At 33.7% G+C, this 16739-nt stretch overlaps 1 protein-coding gene across 9 annotated transcripts in view; it reads right to left on the reverse strand.

Annotated features, from left to right (window-relative positions):
- ROBO2 (roundabout guidance receptor 2) overlaps positions 1-16739 on the reverse strand; it is a 668594-nt gene that overhangs the window by 61865 nt on the left and 589990 nt on the right. For all 9 annotated transcript variants that reach the window (XM_058184861.1, XM_058184864.1, XM_058184867.1 and 6 more), the window contains 2 exons: positions 6859-7090; positions 3370-3494 (listed from right to left, as the gene is read on the reverse strand). In XM_058184861.1, the coding sequence (XP_058040844.1) occupies positions 3370-3494; positions 6859-7090 (357 nt within the window). The remainder of the gene's footprint in view (positions 1-3369; positions 3495-6858; positions 7091-16739) is intronic.

A 16739-nucleotide genomic window follows, 5' to 3' on the forward strand; every position in this document is an offset into this window, starting at 1 on the left:
TTTTAACCCTTAATCTATAATACATAATTAGTTTAAAAGGTGTTACTTTTTGTTTTCCTTTTTAATATATATTTGTGTGTGTGTGTATTCTGTAGATATAAACTGCTTTTGAAAAACCAATTTAACCATTGCATTGCATTGAAAATGCAAAATAACCCACCTTCAATTATTTTAAGTTATGAAACAACTATTAGAGATAATCTACCAGAGAAGAATTCAGATTTACTACTCAAATCTAAGATTTCCACTAATAGTAACAACGACAACAACAGTACTTTAAGGAAGTCATTCAAATTCTGGTTTGGATATGAAGGCACCTAGTTTTGTGGCTGCATTATGTGGTCATATTTGACAATATCACATATCTGTTAGAGCTCAGGAAGTTCGTAATGCTATATCTGCATATTATATTTAGTCCAAGACCCTTAAAGTCCTTGTACCTTAAAAAAAACCTGTAAAGTTAATTTTGTTGCCTGAGATTTCTAGTCTTCAATCTGTATACTCTGAAAAAAGGAGAGTCATAGTCTGTCAATGTTGTCCATAATTAACAAACAATGTCTTGAACTGAAAACAAATTTGATCGCACACCTTATATGTATTCAGGTAATTAAAGGGGAATATCTAATTTCTGCTTGATTTTTCAGTGAACTAGTCACAATCAGTTTGATTTCCAAGACAGTAGGATTCTGCAGAATTATTTTTTTTTGCTAAATTATACTAAGTTTGTAACTGGAAAAGAATCATGTTCATAAAGCAGAATTAGAAACTTCCTGAGCTCTAACAGATCTGTGATATTGTCAAATATAATAGACAAATATAATATTGTAGTCTATATTCTTTTCTTAGAGGAAATAAAAATGTGTTTGTTTAAACATCTGTACAGATGAAGAATAGTTTCACAGTAAAAAAGGGTGTTGAAACCCACATGGCAATTTAGAGCTCAGTATGAAATAACAGTTGCTTTCTTATGTTAAAGCAAGAGCGATCAATATATATTTTAATTTCATTAAAATTATATACTTTTTTACATTAGTAGATTATTATTGTTATATTTTACCTTGTACACCTATCTATTTATGGTCTAAGTCCAAATCAAAACATTTTAAAATACAGAATACCATTAATACATGCATAAATTCAGTAACAGTACATGCACACAGGGAAAAAAAGGAATTCTATATAGTTAGCATTTCACTGAAATCAACAAATAGTTTCTATGTTTCCCCAAAAATAAGACCCTGTCTTATATTTTTTTGAACCCTGAAATAAGTGCTTGGCCTTATTGCCGTGCGCTCAAAAGCCCGATTGGACTTATTATCAGGGTTTGTCTTATTTTGGGGGAAACAGGGTATATATTAAAAAATGCTACTGCTGTTAAAACACCTGGTTATTGATCATTTAATAAGAATATCTCAATCTCCTCATCATAGTGGAGGATATCAGACTCAAGAGCCTATGTATTAACTCTGATTGCCAGTGCATACAGTATATGGTGGGTACTTTAAAAGGATGTGTGAAACAGACTCAACCTCTGTATTCAAGCGAATGCAAAGTTGATCTTCATAGGTTGAAAGCTGGAATATCAATCAGCTGCCACCCTTTTAGGGGAATATTTACTCTGGCTTGGGAGATAACCATTCTATGTGGGGAGCATGGAATCTTATAAAAGTAATTGGGAATGCCCAGGAGGAGATTCTAATTTGTCTACATGAGAGATGAGAAAGTTGGCTCTGTCTTCTTAAATGTCTAAGACTCATACTTAGGTTCTACTAAGATTTTTTTTTGCCTAAAGCAAGATAGGTTGGAATTGTCAAATATCTCAAATCTACATCAATTTGCTTTTTCCAGAATAGATTGCTGCATATCATATATAATTAAATATAGCAATGAGAGTCCCCATATAATTTGTTCTGTCCAGAATCTCAAGCAACATAATCTTATCCTGGCCTCAAGTTACATGCAATTTAATTCTAATCTGAAAATGGCACACTATGTATCCTGTTACACATTGTAAACAGCCAACAGTCATGTTGATTAAATCAGTCAAATGGATTGATAAAATGTAATTAATGCATTTCTGGAGAAAAATATCAGATATGGTAAACATCAATCTCATCACAAATAGATACGTTCAAAACAAAATTATTTCATGTAATATAAATAATACGCATCATGTTGCAGATTATTTTAAATAATTAAAGCAATTTTATAAACCATTCCTATCCCTATATCTACTTTAATATTGTTTCTGGCAAATCTTGTAATATATCTGTGACTCTAATGTAAACTCTAATGAAGTAGATAGGGTGTCATTTCATATGTCTCCTGCCACTCAAGGGCTGCACCATACTCTATCTGGCTCCTTCGGAAGATAGATATGTTCTATACATAACCTAAAGTAACAACATAATATAAATTATAAAGCAATTATTCTCAAAATTGCTTTTTTTTTTGATAGAGGCAAAATTCAGCTTTTTCATCAAAACAATTACAAAATCATGTTGTAATTCTGTTCAAATCATGCTGATGATACTCATTTATATCTTTCTTCTGGGAGATTTTGGCCAGTCACTTTCTCTCTCAGCCCTAGAGAGGATGCAACCGCAAATCATTTCCAAAAAACTTTCCAAAAAATCTGCAGTTGCCAGGAATCAACACTGACTCAAAGGTACCCCCTCCCAAAATACCACCACCCCACATATATGAGGGGGGATTATTATCCTTTATTCAATAAAGCTATCTTGTGCTGCAATTAAATGTATTTAATATATTTGAACATGTACTGTTGGGTATGCCAGGAAACAGTATGTGGATTGACACATAGGCAGAAAGTACATTGAGGGATAAATAGCAAAAGACACCCTCAGATTCTCTAAATTTATCAAAAGGTACAAATCCCTGGTTTAACCCAAGGATTATTGCTTTCTTTTGTTAATAAGGATGACCATAAATTTTAGAACTCAACATGGTCACTGGAACTTTATATTTTATTTTTCAACCTATACTATAAATAGCACAGTACAATAGGATACCATAAAATAAGAGATTCTCCAAAAGTGTTGTTTTTCTATTTATAACCTTCATTTCTTATTTAACTGTGTAGATAAAATTTCCAATACTAAGAAGCAAGAAGAAATGTTTTTTTGCTTTGGTGCAAAAAAGGAAGAAGAAGGAGAAGAGGAGGAGGAGGAGGAGGAGGAGGAGGAGGAGAAGGAGAAAGAGGAAGGAAGAGAGAGAATATTGCCTGGAAAAGCATATCTGAAATAAATGAATATTAGTATTACTGATATTGGAACACACATTTTATTAATATTTGAAGAAATAACGGACAACATTAGGTGTTCTTTTTATCCTGCATTTTAGTCTCACCTTATATTCTTGAATGATTCCATTTTGGTGATCTGGAGGAGGTGGATCCCAGGAAATACTGATACTGGTACTATTGTGGTTTCCAACAGTCAGAACTGTAACAGATTGTGGAGGGGCACTAGGGGCTATAAAAAATGGAACAATCAGAAAAAAAAGAGACATGGTGATATGTATAGAATTGGTGTTAAAATAACTAACTTAAAGCTATGGACTTGTAGAGAACTATTGAAAGACTTGTTATTCCAAGTTCAGAATGAAATATGGCTATCTATGTACCTGAAAGGAAACCAGCTACAATAGTTTGGTCGAACGTCAAGATTTGCAGAAGTGCAAAATAGATGTTTAGTTAAAACTCTAATGGTGAAATAAAAATAAAAGAACCCCAGATTGCATGCCTTACAGTCAAGGAATACTGAATAATTTTGGGACAAAAGATTAACCTACCTGCTATTCAAACAAACTAGTTAATTAAGATGCAGACACAGGAATACAAATCATATTAATTAATGTGATTTGCATCCTTGTTTGTATTCACCCATAAGTAATATCTAACCTTGATCTGTACCATTATAGTAGTATAACAACAGTTATCAGTATAAATTAAAATACTTCCTTGGCAGATGTTGCTGTTATTAAATGGACTTCAGTCATTTGAAAACCTTTTTCTTATTTCCCTTGCTACTGGTTTGTAGGTATTACCAGGCCTACTTTTTGACAGGTCAATTATTCCATTGCTCAGCTCCTTTCCCCAGATATGAAAACGGCTCATCTTTTTCAGATGGAACAAAACAGAATTCCATTTGTTATTTTCACAGGGCAGAGGCCAATTGTTTTAAAATCATTAGGCAGGATAGGCTTCAGAGGAAGCATTTATTCTAAAATTCGGTTTACTTGGAATTGGGGGAGCATTTTGAGGTATCTGTTTTTGCTGACAGAAATGTAAATTCTAGTACTAAAATAGTAAGAACTTCTTGCTAAAATAAATAAGTAAAGTTTACTTATTCTTCAATAAGTAAAATATCTTCAAAATTTTTATTCATTTTATATTAAAAGTACTTCCAAAAAACACATGGGTCATAGTATAAAATAGGATGTTTATAAAAAAAACTGGTTTTTTTCTGAAAAATGAACCAAACAAATCTTGGAGTTTTGCCTGAAAAATATAAATTGAAGATAATTACAATGATAATGAAAGAATTTTTTTTTAATTTAACAAAGGAACAACCTATAGACCTAAGTCTATAAATAGGGTACTATGCAAATAGATATACTGCAAGCTTTTGTTTTTTTAAAAATCAGCAACATCTGACATTTAACTATTGAAAGTACAATTTGTTATAGTCTTGTGGTAATGAAGGAGACACCAAGAAACAGAGTGGCTGAAGGTTACATTAATATCACAACAGCTACAGACTGCAAGTGTCACATATCTATACATAGAGATTTCTAAAAATCTTTGCTCTACAATGATACAAGACTACCTACTTTACTCATCTGTAAAATAGCAACTGCAATAAAAATGGACCAACTCTTCAAATAACATACAGATTTAGAATAACAATTTTTTTAAATGTTAAGAGCTCATGTAGCAAATAAAAGAAAATAAATACACATTTAAAACATAGTCTTCAATTTGTTTGATCATTATTAAGTTATATTTTTCTCTGCTTCTTGTGTAGGAATAGGGTGCCTGAACCACAGAGAGAGTGTGTATGTGTACAAATAGATCCTCATCTGAAAGACATCCAGATCAGGATCTATTTGTACTCTGACATACAGATATCATCAGGATTACAAAGATCCTTTTCTTTTAAGAATTGGCATTCAAGGTACTTTATCCAGATATTACAGCTGATACAGTAGTTACAGATTTTGTGATGATAAAGAAATATGTTGTTCTTTTAAGATGTAGGCAAAGAGTTAAGTGATCAGTTTCTTATAAAAAAGGCAGCCAAGATAGAACAACTTCGGGGAAAAAAAGAGGCAGTTGACAGTTGGACAAAGCAGAAAAGCAAGAAAAAACTAAAAGAAGACAACCAATATTTATAAAACAAAAGAAAAGAAAGACACTGATAATTTTTGTGACAAACTAAACAATTATTCTGTAAATAACCATGGAGCAATACTTATTCTGCCCTCTGCTATTTCTTCACACAATATCATTAGTAAAAAAAAGTATATTTTCAGTAAATTAAACACAGAATATCCCTTTAACCCTTACCCAGTGTTAGGTTGTCAAAGAAAAGATGAGGAAGGTAAAAATAACTATATATGCCCAAACGTTTTTATTGTATTTCTATGTTTATCATTTTGAGTTATTGTCTACAAGAATTAAAGAATATTTATCACTTTCCAAAATCAGGAATAAACTTATGCCCAGATACACTTATTTTGGTATAGATCAGTGGTAGTCAACGTGGTCCCTACCGCCCACTAGTGGGCATTCCAGCTTTCATGGTGGGCGGTAGGGGTTTTGTCCAATACTGAAGCCCTTTTCTTTTTTTAAATTTAATTGACTTTTTTAAAAAATTTCATAGCATTATTTAAAAACATATTCATTAGGTTTTAATAAAATTCCCTGTGACAATTAAAATTTCTGAAAATATACTATTTGTATCGTCCACGCATAAGTTTAGTTCACTTTACATAAGTGAAACTAAATGGTGCTATAGTGCGAACGCAAACAAAAGAGCCTCATCCCAGAATAGCTTGTGCATCTCTCTCCACACCACCCAGCTGTAACAGACAGAGCTCGTAGATGGCGCCCCCCCCCAAACCCAATCCATGATGTGCAAGAGGCATGCGCAGACATGGCGAATTACTGTAGAACCAGTTGGTGGTTAGAAAATTTTACTACTAACAGAGATACAAAAGTGGGTGGTAGGTATAAAAAGGTTGACTACCTCTGGTATAGATCTATACTTCATTTTAAAACAATCTTAAGCATTATAGTGGTCATTTATAAACTTTAATATTTATCCACACTTTTTATAATGATCGTTTAATCATGTATGTTAACCAATTTTTTATATGAATAACTGAAGCTTTTCTTCATAAAGAACTTTATCTACCCCGAATTAAGGCAATTATACATGTCCCAGGTTAATGTTGTAAGATCCAGTCTGGGCCAGTCTTTCCCTTTGATTGTTCTAGTTAAGCTGTTTGCTTGTTTTATTTTATTTTCCTGGGATCAAATGGCAGATGTGACACTCAGAAAAATAGGTGTTCTCTCAACTCAAGCCTCCTATGCTATCATACAAAAAAAAAAAAAAAAGGACTGGCAAATAGGTACTGAGAGGTTGCTGAAGTGTAAAACCAAATACAGCTCTCTTTTAATATACTCACAAATTTATCAGTGACTGCTTTGTCTATTGTAGTTACACACTGTGAAGAAAATATTGTTTTTGCTTGTGCAAAACTTTATGCATATTTGCAGTAGCACAGTCAATAATTGCGAACATATGATTATTCTTTTCATAATTTTCTTACCTTCCTCAGTGGTACGTGCAGATTTTGATTCACTGTCCATCCCTTGAAATTCATTGAAATATGGACGAACTTTGATATCATATGTAACCCCCTTTTTCAAATTGATAAGGATAGCACTCCGTTCTGTTGGGACATTGATTTCCACAGTCTGCCATGCAGAAGGGGAAGTCAGGCCTGATGTCTGTCGATACATAACTCTATAACCCTGAATGAACTGTGACTGGCGATCAACCTGAAATAAAATTAACAAAAAGAAAAAAGTGGAAAAAATAAATTTAACTCAGCTCCTCTGAGCTGTCATTCATATTTTTTAGTTTTTAACTATAATATACTCCTTTCAGGTTCCTTATTAAGACAAATGGTTGCTTTCTCATAACTGTGGTTCTCCAAATGATCATAAACATGATCAATTTTCTTGTGCATGATCAACAGGAAAAATGCAACTAGAAATGTTTTATAACTGAGGATGTGCGTGTGTGTATAATGGGCCTCTACTGCTCATTTTCCTGCATGTGGCCTACCCTCATTTCATTACCCTCAATGCAACAGTCTGAAACTGTACCTGCCAGAGTAAGTACATTATGAGAAAAGACAGTAAGTCATTGAAAAGGAGAGTCACTGAATTCACAAATCACCAACTGCATGAAGTCCCAGAATTCCAGGCAAACAATCCATTTTTTTTCATACATATAATAAAAAGCTTATCTTTCAGGGGGGAAAACCTTTCTTCCAAAAGACATACCACCTTGTGTTTAGGTCAGGGGTGTCCAAACTTGGTCCCTTTAAGACTTGTGGACTTCAATTCCCAGAGCCCCTCAGCCAGCAAAGCTGGCTGAGGAACTCTGGGAGTTGAAGTCCACAAGTCTTAAAGGGACCGAGTTTGGACACCCCTGGTTTAGGTAATACAATTACTTATAAACTCATATCTATAATGGGACATTGGGAACTATGAAATAATGAGTAAAGAAACCAGGAAGTATTGAGACAAAGAAATACATTTTAATATCATAGTTTTAGAACATAAAACCCATCTCAATGTGGAAAGCTAGAAAATTAGAAAAGAAAAAATTGTCAAAAACACTACTTAAACTCATAAGCATACTCCAAATGTATGATGGGTAATAATGCACATACTGCAAAATTATATTTCAAATCACATCCAAATGAGGTGCAGTCAATAAGTCATTAGAATCAATACTGACATTTATGAGTGTCTGTTATTTTTTGCTAGAGTGAAATCTGGAAATAGAATACATTTTTGAAAGGAAACTGATCATACAAAAAGGTTAAGACAACCTCTCTGATCACAAGGAAAGAAAAAATTGTGGTCAGTACAAAGGTGGCTGTGGTTGATGCTGTATTGATGCTGATCATAACTTGCATTCACTTCTGTTATGAGTCAAACTGTCTTTTTTCTAAGTGCAATAGACCAGTGGTTCCCAAGCTTTTTTTGGCCCTGCCCCACCTAAGCATCTCTAAAATCCTGATGCCCCCTCCCCCAGTGACCTATAATTCTTACTTTACTCAAAAAGTGAACTCTACTCATGCGGAGGAAGCCTAAAAGGCCATTAACTTGGTTTAAACAAGGTTCAAATTGCCACCATTAAAAATCAAATTGCCCCCCTGTGGAGTGTGGGCCCCATGTTGGGAAGCACTGCAATAGATCCTCCCATGTTAAAGTATACTTCCTTGACAGTGTTTTACAGATCTTTCAAAAGGCCCGAAATATATCGTGATACGTCTATGAAATCCAGTATTTCCAAGGAAAAGACTACAATTCTGTCAGAATTTGTGTGTGTGTGTGTGTGTGTGTGTGTGTGTGTGTGTACATTTACATTTAATTTTGTTAGCAGGAAGAAAGTGTGACAAGAAAGTGTGAGCAATCAGTACCATAATGGGAATAATAAGAGCAGAAGTAATAAAATATTTGTAAAAAACGACTATTTGATAAGACTGCTAAATAATGGTGACCAGGATTGAGAGCAGTGAGCATAGTTTTGGCCATTAAGAATTTTCTCTTATCTTTCCAGAATTAATATCCAGTAGAAGTAAGTCTGAACTCATCCATCCCTGACTCCATTATTTCAGACAAAGAGTACCATGTTTTTAGATCAGATCATGAAATCACAGAGGAGGTGGAGTAGCTATCTTTCATAAAAAGTCACTGAATCTAAAAAATATTCAAGTTGCACATAAACTTGCTATCCCTGAAACTATTGTATGTGACCTGTCCCTTAACACCACACTTCGATTCCTACTGTGCTACAGAGCCCCTGACTACAACATCGCACATGAGAACATGTTAACCTCACTACTAACTTGGGCTACCTCTTGCCCATATCCTCTCATCTTCCTGGGAGACCTCAATCTACCTCATATTAACTGGATAACAAACGAATGTACAACTGAACCCATCCATACTACCCTATACAACGCTGTCACAAATCTAGATCTTGAACAACTAGTAACTAACAATACAAGAATCAACAACTGCCTTGACCTCATCTTCTGCAACAACCCAAACTCAATTTATGGGCTACAAATAAAAGAACCCTTTTCCAACAGTGACCACAGCATGTTAGACTTTTGTCTCAATATACGCCCTTACAAAAATCGTCATATTAATAGTATTCAAAACTACAATTTCAAAAAAGCCAACTATGACCTTATAAACACCTACCTCTCATTTCTTGACTGGCAAAATCTATTCTCATCCTGTATCACTGCTGAAGACCACTACAGAGTTTTCCTACTCGAAGACAATAGAGTCATTAAACTCTACGTATCACAAACTACCACAAAAATCAAGAAAAATAAATTACCCATATCAATAAAAATGCTTCAATCAAAAAAAAAATCCCTTTGGAGAAAAAACAAAAAGGGACATGTAGCAAATTTCAAAAACCGATACAGAGTTATATGCAACCCAATAAAAATTGAATGCACCAATAACCACACCAAGCAAGAAGAAGACCTTCTGCGCACAAATTCCAATCGTGCTTTTTATAATTTTGTGAACAACAAACTTAATGACTCAAGATCTATCCCACCACTAAAAGAATCTAACGGCAAAGAAAATAATGATGAAACAGTTAAAGCAAACCTCTTTAACACATTCTTCGGCTCAGTCTTTGTTAACAGTAATGGCTCATACCCGACATTCCCCAACCGCACTAAAAATGACCTAACACATATAGATTTCACTGAAACAAACAATCTACTCTCTAATAAACAATTTGGTTTCAGAAAAAAATTATCATGTAACTTACAACTTCTTCACTGCAAAAACATATGGACTACAAATCTTGATCAAGGAAAAACAATAGATGCAATTTACATAGACTTCTGTAAAGCTTTTGACTCAGTGGTACATGACAAACTTCTCCTAAAACTAAAATCCTACGGCATCTCCGGACCCCTCCACAAGTGGATATCAGCGTTCCTGTCAAACAGACAACAAGTGGTCAAAATAGGCAGTGCCCTATCAAATCCTGTTACTGTCAATAGCGGCGTTCCCCAAGGCAGTGTTCTTGGACCAACACTCTTCATATTATACATTAATGATCTCTGTGACCATATTAAAAGTAATTGTGTTCTTTTTGCTGATGATGTCAAATTATTTAACACTACCAACAATACAGCTACCCTTCAAAAAGACCTTGACTTTGTGTCAGAATGGTCAAAACTTGGCAACTCCAAATCTCAACCAGCAAATGCTCTGTCTTACACATTGGAAAAAAGAATCCAAACACTAAATACAAACTCGATGGACATTACCTTACAGATGACCCCCACCAAGTCAAAGACCTTGGAGTCTTCATATCCAATGACCTAAGTACCAAAGCCCACTGCAACTAAATCGCAAAAAAGGCTTTAAGAGTTGTAAACCTAATCTTGCATAGCTTCTTCTCCAGAAACACTACACTACTTACAAGAGCTTATAAAACATTTGCTAGACCAATTCTTGAATACAGCTCACCTGTCTGGAACCCATGCCACATTTCAGACATCAATACAATTGAACATGTCCAGAAATATTTTACAGGAAGAGTTCTCCACTCCTCTGAATACAACAAAATACCTTATGCCACCAGACTTGAAATCTTGGGTTTAGAAAACTTAGAACTCCACCGCCTTTGAAAGGACCTGTGTTTAACTCATAGAATCATCTATTGCAATGTCCTTCCTGTTAAAGACTACTTCAGCTTCAATCACAACAATACAAGAGCAAACAATAGATTTAAACTTAATGTTAACCGCTTCAATCTTGATTGCAGAAAATATGACTTCTGTAACAGAAGTGCTTGGAACACACTACCTGACTCTGTGGTCTCTTCTCAAAATCCCCAAAGCTTCAACCAAAAACTGTCTACTATTGACCTCACCCCATTCCTAAGAGGTCTGTAAGGGGTGTGCATAAGAGCACAAACGTGCCTACCGTTCCTGTCCTACTGTTTTCTTTCATTATATCCAATTGATATAGTTATTGCATGCTTATGCTTATATATATATGCTTATATATTATATAGTTACTTTCATGCTTATGCTTATATATACTGTTGTGACAAAATAAATAAATAAATAAAAGTCATCTTCAAGCTGAACTATACTAGTGTACTTTGTTGGGATGAGTTACTAATTACCTGTAAATTCTGTGTGTAGACAAAAATCATAAACTTATACTGTTGAAAATCTGTAGAGAAGGTGGTTAAAATGAATGATTCCAGGTATAACTGTTGCTTCCCCCACCACCCATATCTACTATAAAGAATCAAGGGAGTGACCTGCAGTTAGTGGATTAGTCAGGATTATTAGTTTTGAAAGTTCAGTTTTGATAAAAGATTACAATAGTATACTAATACTATTAATATTTAACACCATATACAGCCATAATCTGTAGCTAATTAAGAAATGGTGAGGGAGCAAATTGGTTGGATAAGAAACAGTAGACAGATCTCCTCTGCTCACAATAGAATACCTTATGCAACCAGGTTTGAAATTTTGGGCTTGGACAATGTAGAACTATGCTGCCTATGGTCTGAGCTAAACTTAGTACACAAAATTGTCTGCTATAGTGTCCTACCTGTCAATGACTACTTCAGCTTCAACTGCAATAATACATGGGCAGACAATAGATACAAACTCATGGTAAACCGCTCCAAACTCAATTGCAGAAAATATGACTTCACAACAGAATGGTCAATGCCTGGAATGCACTACCTGACTCTGTTGTTACATCCTCAAAACTTTAACCTTAAACTGTCTACCGCAGACCTCACTCCATTCCTAAGAGATTTGTAGGGGGCATGCACAAGTGCACCAGCATGCCTACAATCCCTGTCCTACAGTCCTCATTTATTCATACTCATTTCCTGTGTTCATGTCCATGTTCATACATGTTCATGTCCATGTTTATATATGCTTTCTCGTACATGTTTGACAAACTAAAAATAAATAAAAATAAATAAAAAATAAATGTTTTCTTTCAAAAGAGAGCCTGGAGGCAAAAGAACTGATTTTACAAATCCTGTTTAATATATTTTTAAATTTACATATTTTTATCCTGCCTTTATTAATAAATAACTGAAGGCGGTAAACATATGCATTTTCCTACATCAATAAACCTGAGAGGTGGGTTGGGCTGAGAGAGAGGGACTGGCTTAAGTTCACTCAGATGGCATTCGTGCCTAAGGAGTTATTAGAACTCACAGTTTCTTGGTTTTTAATGGGGGGACGGGGGCTTAAACAGTAGCCCAGAACAAAAAAAATAGCTGGTGTTAGGTGGCATGGCCACAAGTTTGAAGATCTTGAAGAAAAACAGAGTTGGAACTCAATTGTGAAAAGGTAAAGAATAAATGGAGAATAAACTGAAAGAAAAAGATAAAGCCAAAGGGATTAAGAAGAATTTTTTAAAAAGTGAAACAAGAAAAAGAACCCAACAATAATATCTTTATTGTGATTGAAAATGAAGTGAGGGGAGAAAGGTAGCTATGTCCAAGAGTGTTTATGGCTCAAGTTGAACCTTCTGCCCAAAATTTCCTCAGCTGGTTTTGAAATACATCACCTATACTTATCATATTTACACTTCCATAAAGAACTGAACTCTGCCACATGTATTGGATTAAAGCCACAAGCACTTTCTCTTTTTATTATTAAGAAGTAATTAAAGCAGGTTATAGAGGTATTTGCACAATGTTACCATGAATTCTAAATACAAACACTAAATACAAACTCGATGGACATTACCTTACAGATGACCCCCATCCCGTTAAAGACCTTGGAGTTTTCATGTCAAATGATCTAAGTGCCAAAGCCCACTGCAACTACATAGCAAAAAAGGCTCTAAGAGTTGTAAACCTAATCTTGCGTAGCTTCTTTTCCAAAACCACTACACTGCTAACCAGAGCATATAAAACATTTGCTAGACCAATTCTAGAATACAGCTCGCCTGTTTGGAACCCTCACCATATCTCTGACATCAATAAAATTGAACGTGTCCAGAAATATTTTACAAGAAGAGTTCTCCATTCCTCTGAAAACAACAAAATACCTTATCCCACTAGACTTGAAATCCTAGGCTTAGAAAACTTGGAACTCCGTCGCCTTCGACAAGACCTAAGTTTAACTCATAGAATCATCTATTGTAATGTCCTTCCTGTTAAAGACTACTTCAGCTTTAATTGCAATAATACAAGAGCAACCAATAGATTTAAACTTAATGTCAACCGCTTTAATCTAGATTGCAGAAAATATGACTTCTGTAACAGAATCATCAGTGCTTGGAATACTTTACCTGACTCTGTGGTCTCTTCCCATAATCCTAAAAGCTTTATCCAAAAACTTTCTACCATTGACCTCACCCCATTCCTAAGAGGACCATAAGGGGCGTGCATAAGCGCACAAATGTACCTACCGTTCCTGTCCTATTGTTTTTCTTTTCTTCTTCCTATATATATATATATATGCTTATACCTCCTAATATTTACTCATATATATGTTTATATATTATATAATCTTTTTGTATGATACATATATTGTTGTGACAAAATAAATAAATAAATAAAATAAATAAAATAAATTCAATGAACAATGAAAGTACGTGCAATTATTAATCAGAATTATGTAACAGTCACATCCAGACTATTGGTAGGCATGTGATGGACTTTTAAATTCTATTTTATAAATCATATTTTTCACAAAATAAAGTGTCTTTCATTCTTCACAGCTTGCTGAGTTTATTAAAACTTTTATTTACTTATTTATTTACTGTTATGTTGTTTTGGGCAATATCAAGAATAAACCCAGGGTTAGAGCTCAATCATCTTTCCAATATCAGTTACCTTTACTAAAATCTCTTTATATTGTTCATTAACTTTTTCAGTGAAGAATCAAGTTCTTATGACAGGAAAAACACATACAAGAAACTAAAACTAGATTTATAAGATCTAGGCATAAATGCATTTAAACAAAACTGCCTTTGTTAAAAACCTTACAGCATATGTTACAATATTAAGTTAGCATTTTATAAACTTCTCTAGATACACTTTAAGCGAATTTATGCCTTGAAAGAAGGATATAATTCACAATAATAGCTTGTTAATACTGAAAGAATCAAGCTGTGTTTTTCAGAAGAACATTAAGCAGCTGCTTTCAAATGAAAGAGTCTGTAAATCAGGACAAATTGTTTTTATACACATTTGAGTTTCATTAATTAAATGTTTTATGGACATAAGAATCTATGAACCTGGCAGTTATTATAAAGCACCATTCCTCTTCACATTATATTGCAATAGAGGTGTTAACATCAATGACACAATAATAAGAGTTACCTTTTATTCACATAGTATTTAGGTAATCGATGAAAGTTTGAAATTATGAAGCATTCCTGTGATATAATAGAGCAATGTAAATTATTCACTTCAGGGTATTTATGCCTACTGTATTTTATTTGTGCATAAAGAGAGATACAAATTTTAAACTGGGAAATATAGTAGTATGATTAAAAGTATATCTGGCTTGCTTCTTAAATAGCTTAAATAGCTAAGTTTCAGGAAACAATGATCAGATTTGTACATGAAATGATAAGCCCAACAGTCTTCATATATAGAGACAAACATTTTTGAAACTGTAAAAATTACAATGAATAATTATAGTTATTCTACAAACTAAAGAGGTGTTTGCCAATATAATTTGCCATAAAAATGTAATCTAATTTGATATATTATAGTCAAGTAATTTGAGAATCTGAGAAAGAAACAAGATAAATATAAGCTTTTCTACCAGTGGTATATAAAGAAATAAAAGTGAAGTTTAATTGAAAGTAACCTGCCATGATGACCTGCAGTTTTCTGTACCAACCAAAGAATAATTAGACATGTATTTGCATCAAAACTCAAAGAACTGGAGCAGCAAGTGGTCACAGTTTGGCTGATGAAATAAGACAGCAGTTAATCTGATTTAAAAAAAGAGCCATTACAAATAGAACTGACTGTACAAACTTCCCAAAAGAAAACAAACAGGACACCAAAGCCAATGGAGGAGAGAAACAAATAGAAGCAATAGATTCTGCCCCCTGGAAGCAAATAAATAAATAAAAATTCAAGCCCTTATAGAAGAAATAGGCTTTAAGCCTTGAGGAAATGTAGCAACATTGCAAAACTTGTTAACAGAATGGTAGCCCCCCTAAAGCACAGAGTGGCTTGTAATTATGTCCTGCAAAATATAAAAAAGAACGTGATTATTGATGACTCACTACTATGGGAAAGCAAAATAAATGTATGATGACAGGACCATCTGCTCATAAACCATACTCTCTTCAAGTTGCCAGGATCCTGGCAACAGAACAACCTTCAGAATGTATCACATCTATTGATATTCCTTCCCATTTATATATGTAGAGACAAGAATTACTGTGAACAATATCTACAACTGTATTATCATGAATCTTGAGCATTTACAAAGAAAGATATAGGACTGGGATAATTCATATAATCCTTCTTGTCTAGTAAGAGCACCATAAAAACGACACAAGAATATTTCAAGTGAATTACAAATGGTTGTGCAAATAGTGCCAACAGAATAAAATTGTTGAGATCACAGTTTGAATTACCTAGAGTGGTGGCATGAGAAAAATAGACCTCAGAAGAAATGGTAAAAATATTTCAGAGCTTTAAAATGAATTTTGTGGAGATTGGAAACCATAAATTTAATGTTAAATAATTGTGTGCTGTTTAAAGGAATGAAATATGGAAACATTGTATTACTAGTCTCATTAAATCACTCAATGAAAAATCAGAAAGAACTTTGGCTCATAAAGCAAAAATAAAGCTGAGTATAGTCAAACATTTATTTTAAAAACAATAAACTCAGAGCAATAGATTTCTAAGAAAAATGCTGCGCTAATGATGAGAAAAAGAACTGCAAATATATGAAAGTTTCTAAAAATGAGACAAGTATAATAGCGAACAATTACAATGAAGGAAAAAATGATAACAGAAATGGCAATAAGGCCATAATAAAGGTTGATGAAGAAAAACACATTTAGAAGTAGGAAAAAGGAAAAGGACACAAAGGAAAAGTACATAAAATCAGAAAAGCTAAAGTTCAGACTGATTGAATTTTGCAAAATATGCTAAAATATAGTAAAATAGTATTTGAATACCAGCTTCTCCATTAGGACAGCAACATGATAACAAAAATAAAAGTAAAATGACTTCACCATTATTTTGGTTCAATCTTCTACAAAATGAAGAACATATTGATGACCTTGGAGAACATATAAGATCTTTTCCTTAAGAGACTAACCCTCAGTCTAATCGTTACTGAGGGACATAGGTTATTAAGGAGTGAGATAGATAGGCAAATAAATAAATAAAAATTAT

The sequence above is a fragment of the Ahaetulla prasina genome, chromosome 5 (assembly GCF_028640845.1).
Source record: "Ahaetulla prasina isolate Xishuangbanna chromosome 5, ASM2864084v1, whole genome shotgun sequence".
Classification (NCBI taxonomy): Eukaryota; Metazoa; Chordata; class Lepidosauria; order Squamata; family Colubridae; genus Ahaetulla; species Ahaetulla prasina.